The sequence below is a fragment of the Grampus griseus genome, assembly GCF_964374135.1.
Source record: "Grampus griseus genome assembly, chromosome: 14".
Lineage (NCBI taxonomy): Eukaryota > Metazoa > Chordata > Mammalia > Artiodactyla > Delphinidae > Grampus > Grampus griseus.
This window is the reverse complement of record NC_139008.1, coordinates 64,471,761-64,486,555: the sequence shown is the minus strand read 5'-3', so window position 1 is coordinate 64,486,555 and position 14,795 is coordinate 64,471,761. Positions and strand designations below refer to the sequence as shown.

The 14,795-nt window shown below is 35.1% G+C and overlaps 1 protein-coding gene across 3 annotated transcripts in view; it reads right to left on the bottom strand.

Moving 5' to 3' along the window:
- ITCH (itchy E3 ubiquitin protein ligase) overlaps nt 1–14,795 on the bottom strand; it is a 123,719-nt gene that overhangs the window by 19,116 nt on the left and 89,808 nt on the right. For all 3 annotated transcript variants that reach the window (XM_082671138.1, XM_082671139.1, XM_082671140.1), the window contains 8 exons: nt 14,699–14,783; nt 11,374–11,502; nt 7,104–7,176; nt 6,183–6,254; nt 3,597–3,685; nt 1,695–1,854; nt 1,256–1,389; nt 810–950 (listed from right to left, as the gene is read on the bottom strand). In XM_082671138.1, coding sequence (XP_082527264.1) covers nt 810–950; nt 1,256–1,389; nt 1,695–1,854; nt 3,597–3,685; nt 6,183–6,254; nt 7,104–7,176; nt 11,374–11,502; nt 14,699–14,783 — 883 coding nt within the window. The remainder of the gene's footprint in view (nt 1–809; nt 951–1,255; nt 1,390–1,694; nt 1,855–3,596; nt 3,686–6,182; nt 6,255–7,103; nt 7,177–11,373; nt 11,503–14,698; nt 14,784–14,795) is intronic.

Below are 14,795 nucleotides of genomic sequence, written 5' to 3'. Positions count from 1 at the left end.
TCTTTTCTATTACTTTATAAATCTTCATATTTCTGGTTAAATTGAAATATATCAGAAAGGGGGGCATTAAACTCATTAGCATCCACTAGACTAATTCTTTGTAAGGTTTACAGTTTGAATTAACCTGCAGGATAGTCAGTCCCTCTACCTTGCTGCCTCCACAAGAATCTGTCCTATCTCTCATGGGCTTTGCTGCCAGACTCGTTAAAAAGAAATTTAGACTGTCTACTGAATTTAGTCCTTAATTTCTTGTAATCTGGCCTCTATACCTACCATTGGGCTATAGTTCGAACTGTTCTCTTAAGGGTTATCATAACTTATTAGCCACAACATCTTCTAAAGATTCTTCATTTTCCTTGGCTTCTGAAATGCAGGACATGGCAAATGGGGTACCAATTCTGAGCTGCCTGACAGCATCACACACCATGGCAACTCTTATTTACGATTCGTGACTTGTGCTTTCCAGCCTCTGTAACTCTGCATATAACTTTTGCTCTTATTTCTACATAACTGAATCCTTCCCAACCATCAAGGCTCAAATTAAATACCATCAGATTCTTGCTCCATGATTATAGCTAGATGAAAGGATGTCTCCCATAGCACTTTTCTTGTTCCTCTCTCAATGTACTTACAAGGTATGACGTGGTGTATTGCATCCTTAATAATACATGAGTTCTCATAATAATTAGTATAAAGGCAAATATTATTTTTTGAAATACTGTCCACTAGTATTACTAAGCAATTATCAACATACTATACAGTCCAACAGAAAGGCTAAAAACTATGTCAAAAGGAGCATTCTCTCTTACCTGATATATTCCTCTTTATTTTCTTCTGTTACAAGAATATTGCCACCATTGGGTTTCAAATCATGACTCTTGATTTCACCTAAAATTTCTTTATCGACGGAAAAATACATTTCCAAACCACATTCCTCAATATTGTTTTCTCTGCCCAAATGAAAGTTAACACTGTTACACTGATTCAGTCATGTAAGAGTTTTTTTTTTTAACTAAAGGACTATGTTCTTAAATAACTATTGTTAAACTGTAACATCGGAATTAACAACAAAACTGGAACATTATGCTCTAAAATCACATTTTTGCCTTGCCTAAAATATTTCTATAAAATTTATCATATTGAATAATGAGACAGGTTTAATGTAAACCATTTAAATTCAGTAAACCAATTACACGCTTACAGTCTGAATACATTACCAACACAACAATGATAAATTAAAAGGAAACAAACTTACTTAACCCAGATGAGAGAATTGTAAAATTCTGGATCAATAGATTCTAAATCCTTGAGACCAACTGGTTTGTTCAAGATACGCTTATAGAATGGCAAAGAAAAACCTGTGTCTATGAATTTCCCATGGAACAGAGCCTATGCAAGAAGAAAACAATACCATTAAAGATAATTTTATATTTTATAAGATATAAAAGATTTTATATATCTCATTGTATTTCAGAATGTTTTTGTTTTTTGAATGAAGAACTCATCTAACAAACAAAACAAACTCCCCTGTCATATGATCTATTATGGAATATTTCTGGGGAAAGGGCAGATATAACAAGCCCAATCTTAGACATATCTTAATGATGAGAAAATTTCAAATGAGAAAGTTAAAGAAACAATGCTTTAGTATTGCTAAATTAGCAAAGTAAACACAGTTCTCCACTTGCACTTACCATAGCAATAAACCTGCCAATAAAACGAAAATATTTCAGGTGATCTGGATTGATGTAAGAAGCGGGGTTTATCTGCAAGCAGTAATTATCCTTCCCTGCATATTCAAACAGGCAATACATTGGGTTCAACACCTCATGTGACAAAAGAAAGAACCATTCTCTGAAATCAAAAGAAAATTTAGGATGAAAAATCTTGTAAGTAACCATACCAATAAATCAAAGAGCAGTGTTATAAAGTTCTCAGGAATCTATACTCCCCTGATGGTGATATTTCTCTAGTCACTGCTTCTGTACAAACTGCCATCTATTGTACAGAGATATTTACACACTGCATATTTCAAAGAATCTAAGACATCACTGACTTTAAAGACAACATTATTTGATGAACCACTAACAAATTTTTTCCAATTGTAATACACATCTCAGTTTCAGAGATGTTAAAATATGAAAAATTTAGTCTTAGAATCAGTGAAATACTATACATAGGCAAGTTTAAAATTCACTGTTGACCCATGTGGTTAGAACAGCTGAAACAAGTCTAACATTATTCCATCCATTACAAAGCCCCTCAGTGATGCTCATTAAGTTCCACTGCTCTCTAAATCTTAGATAAATACGAAAAACCTTCCAATTTCACAGAGGCAATAAAGCACTTAATTCAAGCTACTCATTCATTAGGAAAATACTGAGAAGCTCTAATTCAAATGCTGTGAAAATACCAACCAACACTAACGTAAGATTATAGTTATTAACTACGTAACATGGGTGAAGGTCTGGAAGAACAGTAGGCAGAGTGAATCTGGGGCAATATATGTGGTATCAGCTCGTGCCTGAGATTTCCTTTCTTGTTGATTTATGGCCTCTGGTAGTAATCCTGCTTATACTTTAATACTGCTAGTTAATTTTCTAGTTAAGAAGGAATGATTGCCCCCCTGAATTATCTTTACCTAATACAAAATTAAATGTTTCTATTCATATTTGTTATTTATCTGTGATTACTTCATACATTTGAAATGTGAGCTTTGAAACAAAACCTAAGTAAAAATCCCTCAAATGTAGCCACCAGTTAGTGACCCCACAAAGCCACAGGGTCTGAACTAGGATATTAATAAACAGTATTTCTACTCTTCACAATAATCCCAGAGAAGCAGATATGATCATTCTTATTTTACAGATGAAGATATTTGCCCCAAGCTATACTATTGAGTGCAGAAAAAGGATTCAAATCCAGTCTTGACTACAAAGTCCTTGGCTTTCCATACTGCCACCACTATGCAAATTTTTAACCTGCTATGATATACTGTTATGGAATAAGCAAAGCAATTTCCTGCTTGGGTCTATCTTCTAGGGGTTTGATTAGAAGCTCCAATATTAAGAAAGGAGAATTTATAATTTCAACTCCTATTTTATACAGCTTTCTATATTTTCAAAACATATATTAATCTCAGTTGGGAACTGAATGACTATTATCTCTATCAGGAATCTGTGATGGAGAAAGTGACCTGAACACTATAGGGCCTTGTATGTTCTGTGGAACAGATATGAGGTGGTGGACTGAGCACTGGCTTCTGGTTTGATGATGTAAAGCTTGCATCCAGGCTCTATAACTTAGTTATATGTCTTTGGTGAGTCCCTAAACCTCATTATTACCTGCAAAATTCTCTCACAGAGTTATCCTGAGGATTAAAGGAGTGATGTGGGTGAAATCAACTAGCAGTACCTTAGAAAGTGCTGAATTAATGTTTCTTGAAATTTTATAATTGCAACATTAATAAAGGTACAAAAATTTGCTACATTTCATTTTCCTGAAACAGAAAATTGAGAAAATAATACTTGCAAGCAAAGTGTAATGATACCTTTGGAGGAAAGGAACTAAGTTCTGAGTATTCATATTATCACTACCTTGCTACACCTCCATAATCTAAACCTTCTTCTCCTGGAAAAATCACCCACAAACGTCTTCGCAGATCTTGGGGACTGAAGCTCATTATCTACCAAAAAAAAAAAAAAAGAAAAAAGAAGAAGAAGTAAAAGAATCAGTAAAAGTAGAAACACCTTATACCACTTACTTCCAGGTTAGAAATCTCCTGCATTACAAGTAACTTAAATTCCCCATGACATAGAATGCTGTCTGTGGTTTGGTCAACACCACACATATAGAAAATACATTAAAGTTTCATAATGTTTTATAAATTATACATATCTATATTTCTGTATACTTTATACATATATAATTTTCTTTTAAATGATCCTACTACTGACAAAGTTCCTTCTTTCTCTCATTTGCTTAGAGCAGAGTAACTGTGACCATGAGCAGAGCTTAGGTCCTTTTTGGTTTGGGTAGGTTTGGGTTTGTTTTATAGCCAAAAGGTACACATAATAACTAATTGGCTAACTTGGAAATGAAAAACAGAGGCTGCAGAGAAAATATAGTTAATTTGAAAAAACCTGGAAACCTGGAAAAACTACTCAAATTTTGTATTCTACTACAGTGGTTAATAAGATCATCTTCATATTTGAAGGACAGTACCATTATTGAGCTACAATGAAGAGGTCATTTGGGTTCTTGTTTTTTAAAAGTATTTAATTACTTGCCCAAAATTGGGCCTGTAGAAGATTACAAACATTAATTACTCTTAGGAAAAAAAATGACAGGGCCTGGAGAGAATAAAGTCCGTACAATGATTCTATTTCATGAAAGGATAAGAATGAACAATCACATTTAAATATCCAGAGAGGCTCAGTAAGTGACCTGCTTATGCTAGGGCTCTCTCAGTTCCCACACTTTCATGAATTCATATCCCACTCAAACAAGAAAATGCCAGATGTAACAAAAAATTCAATGCTTATGACAAGTATTCCACAACACTACAGGCTAGAAATATAGCAATGCAAATGAGAAATGTTATAAGTTAAAATTATCCTTTCTGTTCATTTCTTGTTCCTTCTGGCTATTCCTTGTCCCTGTGGCTGCTCCCTAAACCGTAGGGCTGTCCCTGATCTCGCTTGCTGTCCCCCCAGAAAAAAATACCTTGAAATAATACCTTTTAACAAATGCCAGTATGAAGGAAAAAAAGAAATGTTTCTCCTGCAATTTCCCCCATAAGCAGTTGTGCTGTGTCAAGAAAAACACTTACTACCCCAAACAACTTTATCCAAATGCTATGAAGAAAATCTGATGCTAATTTTGCTATACGTCACTCTTCCAAAGCGATCAAAATTTTCTCTTTTTATTTCACATTTATTGGATGGATGTAGAGTTTAGGGTGACGAGTTTTAAAAACTGTTTTAGCATCATCTGGTCTGTCATTCTGCGAAAGTCTCTAGGTATCAATAGCTAAAGGGACATTTACTCATGTTCACATCTTTTCAGCACTGCTATTGGCAAGTTATGTTCCAAGAAACTGGCCCACCAGAGACTGACTACTCAGTGACTGCATACTGGTTACGAACATGAAAATAAGGAATAGGTAATCACGGGGTAGAGAATGGCCTTGGAGCCTTGCTTACATCAGATCAAGAGAATGATTCATAATTCTCTAAGTGGCCTTAGTCAAGCTCTGCTCCTAAAAAAATATCTGCTCCTACTTAGCAGGATGCCAACTGGCATTTCCCTTCAATGTTAATAACTGAGGTTCCATTAGTAAAGAATATATATAATTGTTTCTGAAATTAAGTAGACAGCTATTGTCAACTATCTCAGACAATCTCTTTTTCCTTTACATTCGGTTTAGCACTTCTCAAAGCTGTAGCTACCAAAATTATCATAAGGGTTTGATAATAAAGAATCACAACCACATGTGGCCATAAAACAAGGACGAACTGGATGTTTGCATATTAAGACATTTTTTTCCACTGGTCATTTTAATATATCAAAATCACTTAATACTTAGCTGTAGTTGGTTGGTAAACAAAGTTGTAAAATAAAGGTAAGTAGTAAATTAACTCAGGTTCTGAGGACAGCTAAAACATTTGTTGACTACTCCTGAAAACATTATTTTTAGATATTGTCATCAATGACCAATTACATTTTTTACTACATAAAAAATTCTTTAAATTATAGGAGTAAATATGCTTATTATAAAAATGCAAGCAATACAGAAGTTTAAAAACAAAGTCTTCTCCTCTCTTTTTCTATCTGTATCCAGTATGTTCATACAGTACTTCCAGACTTTTGTCTACCAAAAGCCTATTTTTTTACTTAAATATCTATTTCACATCAAACACTGAGCTTAGAAATGGAAACCTGAAACAAATACTAAGTTACTCTGACACTTTAAAAGCACAGAACATACACATACACAAAACACACACACAAAGCTATCTGCATTTTCCGCAATTTTAAGTACTAAGGTAGCTGGCAATGAGATTAGACTTAAAAAATTCAAGGACTCCATCTCAAAAAGTTCCAAAGTGTTTGAACTGCTAGCACCAAAAGGTTTTGGGCTGGAAGCCAGGGGGAAAACCATTAAGTGGATGAAACAGTACCTGCTGAAAGGAATCCTCAAACAATGTTTTTCTTGTCACTGTAATCTTTATGTGCTGTGGCATGGCCAGTTGCTGAAATATAAGAATGTCTTAAGTCAACTCTCACCATTAAAATGGCCTATCAAAAAACCAAAAGGGTAAAATTTTACTTACTTTTTTGCTTACAGTAACAAGCAGACTATGAATATGAACTTTTATTTAATAATGTTTAACCATGCATTTGTGAGTATTCATGCTAATTATAGATCATCTGATACATAAGAAACAGAAGAAAGCAAGATGTCGTATGCACAGTGATTACTTAATGAGTCAAACAAATCTTTACTTAAATTTTCTAAAAGCTAATTCAAATTCTTTTTGCTTGCACAGGCCCAGTACAAGAGTTTGAAGTTTAAAAATGTTCATCATAGTAACACTTTGACTAGTACATTTTATTTAGACCCCATAAAGAAATCATTAATTCAGTAAACATTTATAATACATCAGAAATAATTGATCACATCTGTTAAACATACTCTGAATATAACCATATATATGTACTAATGTATCTATCAAAGTGATACATATGTACGGATCTATCAACGTCATTTATATCAAATGCTAGATATGAAAGGAGCTGGTTATAATTTACATATCAGAAATGTTTTAACTCATTTGTTTTAAGATTTCTTCAATCTGAAAATAATGAGTACTGGAATGAGTAGCAATGTTTCCTTATTCAAATGGTTTCAAATTTATTCTTCCGGACAAGAGAAGCCATAAATTATCTAAGGGATAAATCTATTTCTTTGACCTAAAAATAGGAGAAAAATTCCAATGCTTCCATTTTACCTCTTTTTCTACAGGTTAATTATTTTCACAATCACTGACTGTGTAAGCAACATAATAAAAGGAGTACAGAAATACAGTCCCAATACTAACCTGACACCAGAACCGGAAATACTGAACCTTTGCCTTGAAGTCCCGTACATAGGCTATCTGGGGTCCATTGTCTCTGAGGAAGAATGTTAATATGACATATATAGTTTCTTGTAAGATAAAATATTGAAGGAAAGCACAATACCACACTCCCTAAGAACTCAGTAGTCAAATACAAAAATGCCCTAGTACAGCATACTCCTAATACCATCTTTAAAATAAAAAAAAAAAGTCCCATGACTATTTTTAAGTAAGAAACAGAAATAAACTTTGATCTTTTTAAAGCCCCTGTTGTGAGATTCTCTCTTATATACAGCCAAATATAACAGGACTAGGTAAAGGAGGTTCTGTCTGAGAACGGTGTCTATTCCTGAATCCATTCTCTCCTTTGACCTTAACAGAGTCTTGAGATTTACTTGGGCAGACTACATTTCCCAGTTTTTCTCCTTTTTTCTCTCAAGTTTACTAGGGTTTACCAATATTATTAAATTTTTGAAGACTCAACTTGTAGCTTTGATTTTTCTGTTCTCTCATTTCCATTTCATTGATTTCTGCTTTTATGCATATTTTGTATTTAATTAACTTTTCTATTTCTAGCTTCTTAAGGTGGAAGCAGTGATCAATGATTTTACACCCTATTTTCTAATCTAGTCCTCTAAAGCAATTAAGTCTTCCTCCAAGACTACTTTTGTTAAATCCCACAAATTGTGGTGTTTTGCTTTTATTATCATAAAGTAAAAAAAATTTCCTTATTTCTAGTGAGCCAGTTCTTTAAGCCATGGATTATTCAGTAGTGTGCTATTTAAGTCCCACTGGACTATTTTTTAATGATGGAGAGAAATATACTTCTGTTTCATACAAGCCTCTATTGTTTTGGGGTTTTCTGCTATATGTGCCCAAACTTAATTGTAACTAAGATTAATGATACAACAGTATCTGTTTGTAATTTATTACATATCTAATTTCATTAATACCTAATTGGCCTGAATTCCTAGTTTGTTTGAAACATGAAAGTTTAGTTTTATATTTTCTGCATATTAAAAAAAAGTAACGACGGGCTTCCCTGGTGGCGCAGTGGTTGAGAGTCCGCCTGCCGATGCAGGGGACACTGGTTCGTGCCCCGGTCTGGGAAGATCCCGCATGCCGCGGAGCGGCTAGGCCCGTGAGCCATGACCGCTGAACCTGCGCTCCGCAACGGGAGAGGCCACAACAGTGAGAGGCCCACGTACCACAAAAAAAAAAAAAAAGAAAAAAAAAAAAATAACGAGAGGTCAGCAATGTCCTGAAATTAAAGCCAGACAAAGGTGCTACATGAAAACAAAACTGCATTGTACAACTGAAACAATACTGTATGTCGAGTACAACTTAATTAAAATAAAAAAATTAAAAAGTATGTTTATAATGTGCTTAACAAAATTAAAAAGAGAAAAACTACAGACCAATCTCTCTTATGAACATAGATGCAAGAATCCTAAAAAAAAATACTAGTAAATTCAATTCAGGAGTATATTAAAAGGATTAACATTTTAATCCTTTTGACCAAGTGGAATTTATCTCTGGAATGCAAGGATGATTTAACATATGAAAAGTCAACGCAGTACACCACACATTAATAAGGGGAAAAAAACCACACAATCATCTCAAATGATGCAAAAAAGCATTCAACAAAATTCAATATCCTTTTATGATAAAAAAGCATTCAACAAACTAGAAGGAAACCAACTCAACATAATAAGAGCTATATATGAAAATCCCACAGCTCACATCACATTCAATGGTGGAAGAATGAAAGCTTTCCCTCTAAGATCTGGAACAAGGCAAGGTTGCCTGCTTTCATCACTTCTATTCAACACAGTATGGGAAGTTCTAGCCAGAGCAATTAGGCAAGAAAAAGACAAGGCATTCAAATTGGAAAGGAAGAAGAAAACATTTCTGTTTGAAGATGGTATCATCTTATATATAAAAAACCCTAAAGACTCCAGACGAAAAAACCTGTTAGCACTAAGTAAATTCAACAAAGTAGAACACAAAACATACAAAAATCAGTTGTATTCCTATATACTAACAATCAACAATCTGAAAAGGAAATTTTACAAAACAATTCCGTTTACAAATAGCATCAAAAACAGTAAAACACTTAGGAATCAATTTAACCAACAGGGTAAAAGACTTGCACAATGAAAACTATAGAACATTGCTGGAAGAAAATAAAGAAGACAAATAAATGTAAAGACAGCTTATGTTCATGGATTAGAAGACTTAATATTGTTAAGATGTCAACACTAACCAAAGAAAACTTCAATGCAATCCTTATCAAAATCCCAATGTCTTTGTTTGTTTGTTTTTTTTTGCAGAAATAGAAAAACCCATACTAAAGTTCATATGGAATCTCAAAAGGACCCTGAAAAGCCAAAACAATCTCAAAAAAGAACAAAGTTGGAGGACTCACATTTCCTGATTTCAAAATTTAGTAAAAGCTACAGCAGTCAAAACAGTGTGGTGCTGGAATAAACACAGACATACAGAAAAATAGAACAGAAAGGCCAGGAATCAACCTTCACATATATGGTCAAATAGTTTTTGACAAGGGTGCCAAGACCACTAAACAAAATGGTGCTGGCAAAACTGGATATCCACTTGCAAAAGAGTGGAGTTGAACCCTTACTAAAACCATTTACAAAAATTAACTGAAAATGAATCCAAGGTCTAAATGTAAGAGCTAAAGCTATGAAATGCTTAGGAAATACACAGAATGGGAGAAAGTATTTGCAAATGACATATGTGATAGGGATTAATATCCAGAATATACAGAGAACTTCTAAAGCTCAACAAAAAACAACCTGATTCAAAACTGGGCAAAGAACTGAAACAGACATTTGTTCTAAGATACAAAAAATGGTCAGTAAGCACACGAAAAGATGCTTAACATCATGAATCATTAGAGAAATACAAACCACAATGAGATACCATTTCATACTAATTAGGATGGCATTACACACACCCAAACACACACACACACAGAGTAACAACTGTTGGCATGGATGTGGAAAAACTGGAACCCATGTGCTCTATCAGTGAGAACGTAAAGCGGTACATTCGCTGTGGAAAACAGTATGGCAACGTCACAAAAAAACCCACAGAATTGTCATTTGATTCAACAATTCTAATTATGAATATATATGCAAAAGAACTGAAAGCAAGAACTTGAACAGATATTTGTACCCTCATGTTCACAGCATCATTCACAATAGCTGAAAGGTGGAAACAACTCAAATGTCCATGAACCACATGTATACACAAAATGTGGTAATACATAAAATGCAATATTATTCAGTCTTAAAAAGAAATGAGGGCTTCCCTGGCGGCGCAGTGGTTGAGAGTCCGCCTGCCGATGCAGGGGACACGAGTTCGTGCCCTGGTCCGGGAAGATCCCGCATGCTGCGGAGCGGCTAGGCCCGTGAGCCGTGGCCGCTGAGCCTGCACGTCCGGAGCCTGTGCTCCGCAGCGGGAGAGGCCACAACAGTGAGAGGCCTGCGTACCGCCAAAAAAAAAACAAAAAAAGAAATGAAATTCTGATACAAGCTAAAACATGGATGAGCCTTGGAAACATGATGCTAAGTGAAATTAGCCAGTCACAAAGGACAAACATTGTATGATTAGTCAAATTCAGAAACAGAAGGTAGAACAGTACTTATCAGGGACTGGGGGAGAAGGGAGACTGGAGAGTTACAGTTTACTGGGTACAGAGTTTCAGTATAGGATAATAAAAAAGTGTTAGAGATGGATCGTGGTGATGGTTGCACAGCAATAAGTGTACTTAACACCACTAAGATATAAACCTAAAATGGTCAACTTTGTTATGTCTATTTGACCATAATTTAAAAAATAAAAAACCCTAAACAAAACATATTAAGTAAATCAACGAAACACAGTTACTTTTCAAAAATGGAAAAGAAAAAGTAATGGGAGTTTTCAAGTTAAAAGGTGATAGAAATGAAAGAAAGTAGGTATCAGAAATCAGGGATTAATTGGTGAGCAGTACTGTACTGATAATTTCTAAACACTCTCATTTAATGCTGTGAATAGATGATAACAAATATGGAAAGTCTCTAGGAGAAAATATTTAAGAAGCTAATGGAAATACAAAACATTTAGTGATCAGAGACCTACAGGCAAGCCACCTCAAGAAATAGCACTCTTTGGTAATTGAGATCTTTATATAAAAATCTTAGGAATCAGTTTTACTTTTAATCAAAACATTTAGAAAACTTACAAGGCAGATTTTCCAGTGCGGGGATCTATATAGGTGGTTGTTCTTCTATTGTGGTCCACAAAATATGGAATTCCATCTACTGTGAACCTCATTTCCCAGCCTTCAGGTAAGGGCTTTTCGTTTAATTGACTATATAAAACACAGAAACATATATAAACAAAAAATGTTAAAGAGTTCCTTGTTTGCCAAGTACAGAAACTAAAAATACCCATAAAGGCGGTAGAAATCTTCTAGAAAACCATTTAGTCCAGTATTTTCCACCTGTTTACTAAAATCCTACAAGCATGTTAAACATGTCAACAGGCCCGTCAACCATCAGTCATTCATCTCTCTTTTAAACTTTCGTAACAGCAGTCTAACTGGTTTTGCTGCCTCTAGTCTCACTCTGGTCCTGTACTCATATTTCACGTTGCTGACAGAGTACTAAAAAGGAGATCTGAACAAATTCTTTCTCTTCTAAAAGTGATATCACTATTCACCACTAACCAATTATAAGACATAAACTCCTCCATTTGGCCCTCACTCTGTCTCGATACTCTGCCCTCTATGTTTCCTTTCAGTTTTACCTCTGCACTCTACCTCCAACTCCCTTCCATGAACCCTGTGTAGTGTACGCCTACTCACCATTTCCCTAAACAAGACATGGTCTGTCAAACCTCCAAGTGAAGCCCTTCCCCTTGGCCAGAATCTCTATTATTCCTATTAAGGCAACTCAAATGTTCTTAATGGAGTATTCCTACCCACTTCCTTAATACCTATCTTTAGACCTTGCTTAATCTGTCTAAACTTCAGTGTTCTAAGTTTCATCCATATTTTCCAGTTCATTTTTCTCTATTCTACAGTTTCATTTTTCTCATCTGGTGGGTTTGGTGAGAAGGCAAAGCAATGGAAATGTTCAAGTTCACAACAGAAAGGAAGAAAAGGAGGGGTTAGAGGCATTTAATCTCACTGTTTTAGAGAGCCACTACTGCTGACAGGAGTGTCACTTTCCTCAAGTGTACTTCAGAAGAACAAAAGGCTTAGAACCATTGCCTAGAACAGTACTTTGTGAACTATGTCAAAAAGTTAAGATCATTTAACTATATTTACAGAACTAAATACAAATGTCAGACAAAAAAGACTACTAAAAATTTAAGAAGATAACACTTCTCATTTGTTGTAATCATATTTGCAAGATGGGCTCAGTAACAAGTTGTTTTCTTGAAAACAAATTGGATAGAACTGGGTCGTTTGTATTATTTATAAAAATATGATTCTAACTTTAGCTCTGAAACTTTAAAGCAAATTACAGAAAGGTGACATGGTCTATTCTATCCTTAGTGACAGAATTTTAAAGAGAAATTAGAAATGTTACCTATGAAATTCTTAATTATTCCTTTTTAAGAAATTGAAAATATTTAAGTTAAATACCATAACTCCATAAAATGTTGTGATTTGCTGGTACCCAGAAATAGATTTTAAATTTAAAGCACACCTTTAAAATAGAGGTTCTTAAAACCCTGACCTATGGTAGTTGTGAAGATTTAATCACGCCCAAACAGAGGTCAGACCTCTGCCCTCAGCTACTGGGAGATGATCTCTAGGCCTCTGGAATGTCCTGCCTGTCAAGTGTATCTCTGTTTGCTTAGGGGCTTCGAACACCAGACCGTCAATCATGTGATTTATGAGGGAGGCTTTGGAATATGCCATATCAGCTCTAACCTCTGGAGTAACTAGACACTATAGGTATTAGCCCAAACTGTGGGGAAGAGCTGGAAACTAAAGGTTAGCTATGCAGGCAGTACATGATGGAGCCCCAATAAAAACTCTGGATACTAGAGACTAGGGTGAGATTCCCTGGTTGGCAATACTCAACACATACTGTTCCACATCAATTCTGGGCATTTGGAACCCTCTCACATTCTGCCCTATACATCTCTTCCTTCTGTTGGTTCTAGTTTGTATCCTTTCCCTGTAATAAAGGAGGCTGTGAGTATAAGAGGTTTCAGAGAGTTCTAGTCTCTCTAGTGAGTTATTGAACCTGAAAGTGGTTGGGTAGACACCCTAAATTTGCAGTCAGTCAGTTTGAAGTGAGAGTAGTCTTGGAGACCTCCCAGCTTGTGCCTGATGTCTTAAGTGAGGTCAATTTTGTGGGGACTGTGCCTTCTGACTATATAGCTTACCAAATTCCCTGCAGAATGGAACCCTCTGGAAATCTGATAAACACACAGCATTACATATTGTTATGGGCTGAATTGTGTCAGCCCACAAATTCTTCTGCTGAAATCCTAACCCTCAGTACCTCAGAATGCGACCTTATTTGGAAACAGGGTTATTAAAGATGTAATTAGATGAGATCATGCTGGAATAAGGTGGGCCACTAATCCAATATGATCGATGTCCTTATTAAAGGGGGAAATTTGGACCTTGAGACATGCATACAGGAAGAATGCCACTGGAGTTACGCTGCACAAGCCAAGGAACTATCAAAGACAGAAGAGAGACCTGGAACACATCCTTTCCTAGTGCCTTCAGAGGGAGCACAGCTCTGCTGACACCTTGACCTTGAACTTCTATCTAGCTTCCTAAAATATGTATAAGACAAGTTTCTGTTGTTTAAGTCACTCAGTTTGTGGTACTTTGTTAAAGCAGCTTTAGCAAACTAATACATACACTATCACATAATGTTATAAAGAAAAACAATTACATATACATAATAAATATTAAAAAGATAAACTTGTAATAAATAATATATCTCTTTAGTGGCTTATTAACTAGCAAGTTCTTGTAATGATGTGTGTAAACAATATTTTGAGATATCTGCAACAACTGCAGAAAGATATTAAAAACCTGTGATTTCTACTGGTGGCAAAGTCCTAGGCATTGTTAGTTCTAATATTATGGTTGTGGCCTACAATCATAATGGAAAGAACACTCAGTTTCAGGTAAAGGTTACTGAAAATGAATATGTATTTTTCCCCTCTAAGTCATATACTCCCTGAATTCTATCCAGAGATGTCAGGTTGCAAAACCCCACTTTAGAATTAGTAATCTGGTCTTGCTAACAACGAACAGGTATTTTTTGGGGGAAAACACACACACACACACACACACACACACACACACACATATTCATATATACCAGTGAGGTATTTTTCCCCCCTGTACTCTCAAGAAACCCACATTCATTATATGGAAGTAATAGTGTAATTTTTTCTCTTAAGTATATGGGTAATTAAGGCCTTTAGGGAAAGAATACGTAGGTTTGATATTTTTCATAACTGAGTTGGAAATAGGGTACAATCTTTAAGAAGTTATCTATACACTAATAACTGCAAGTTCTTACCCTTGATTTCTGGGGTCTTCCCATTGTGTAATACGAGTATTGTGGTTGACAAAATATACTCTACCATTGCTGTCCGTTCTCTTCTCTTTAAAACAAA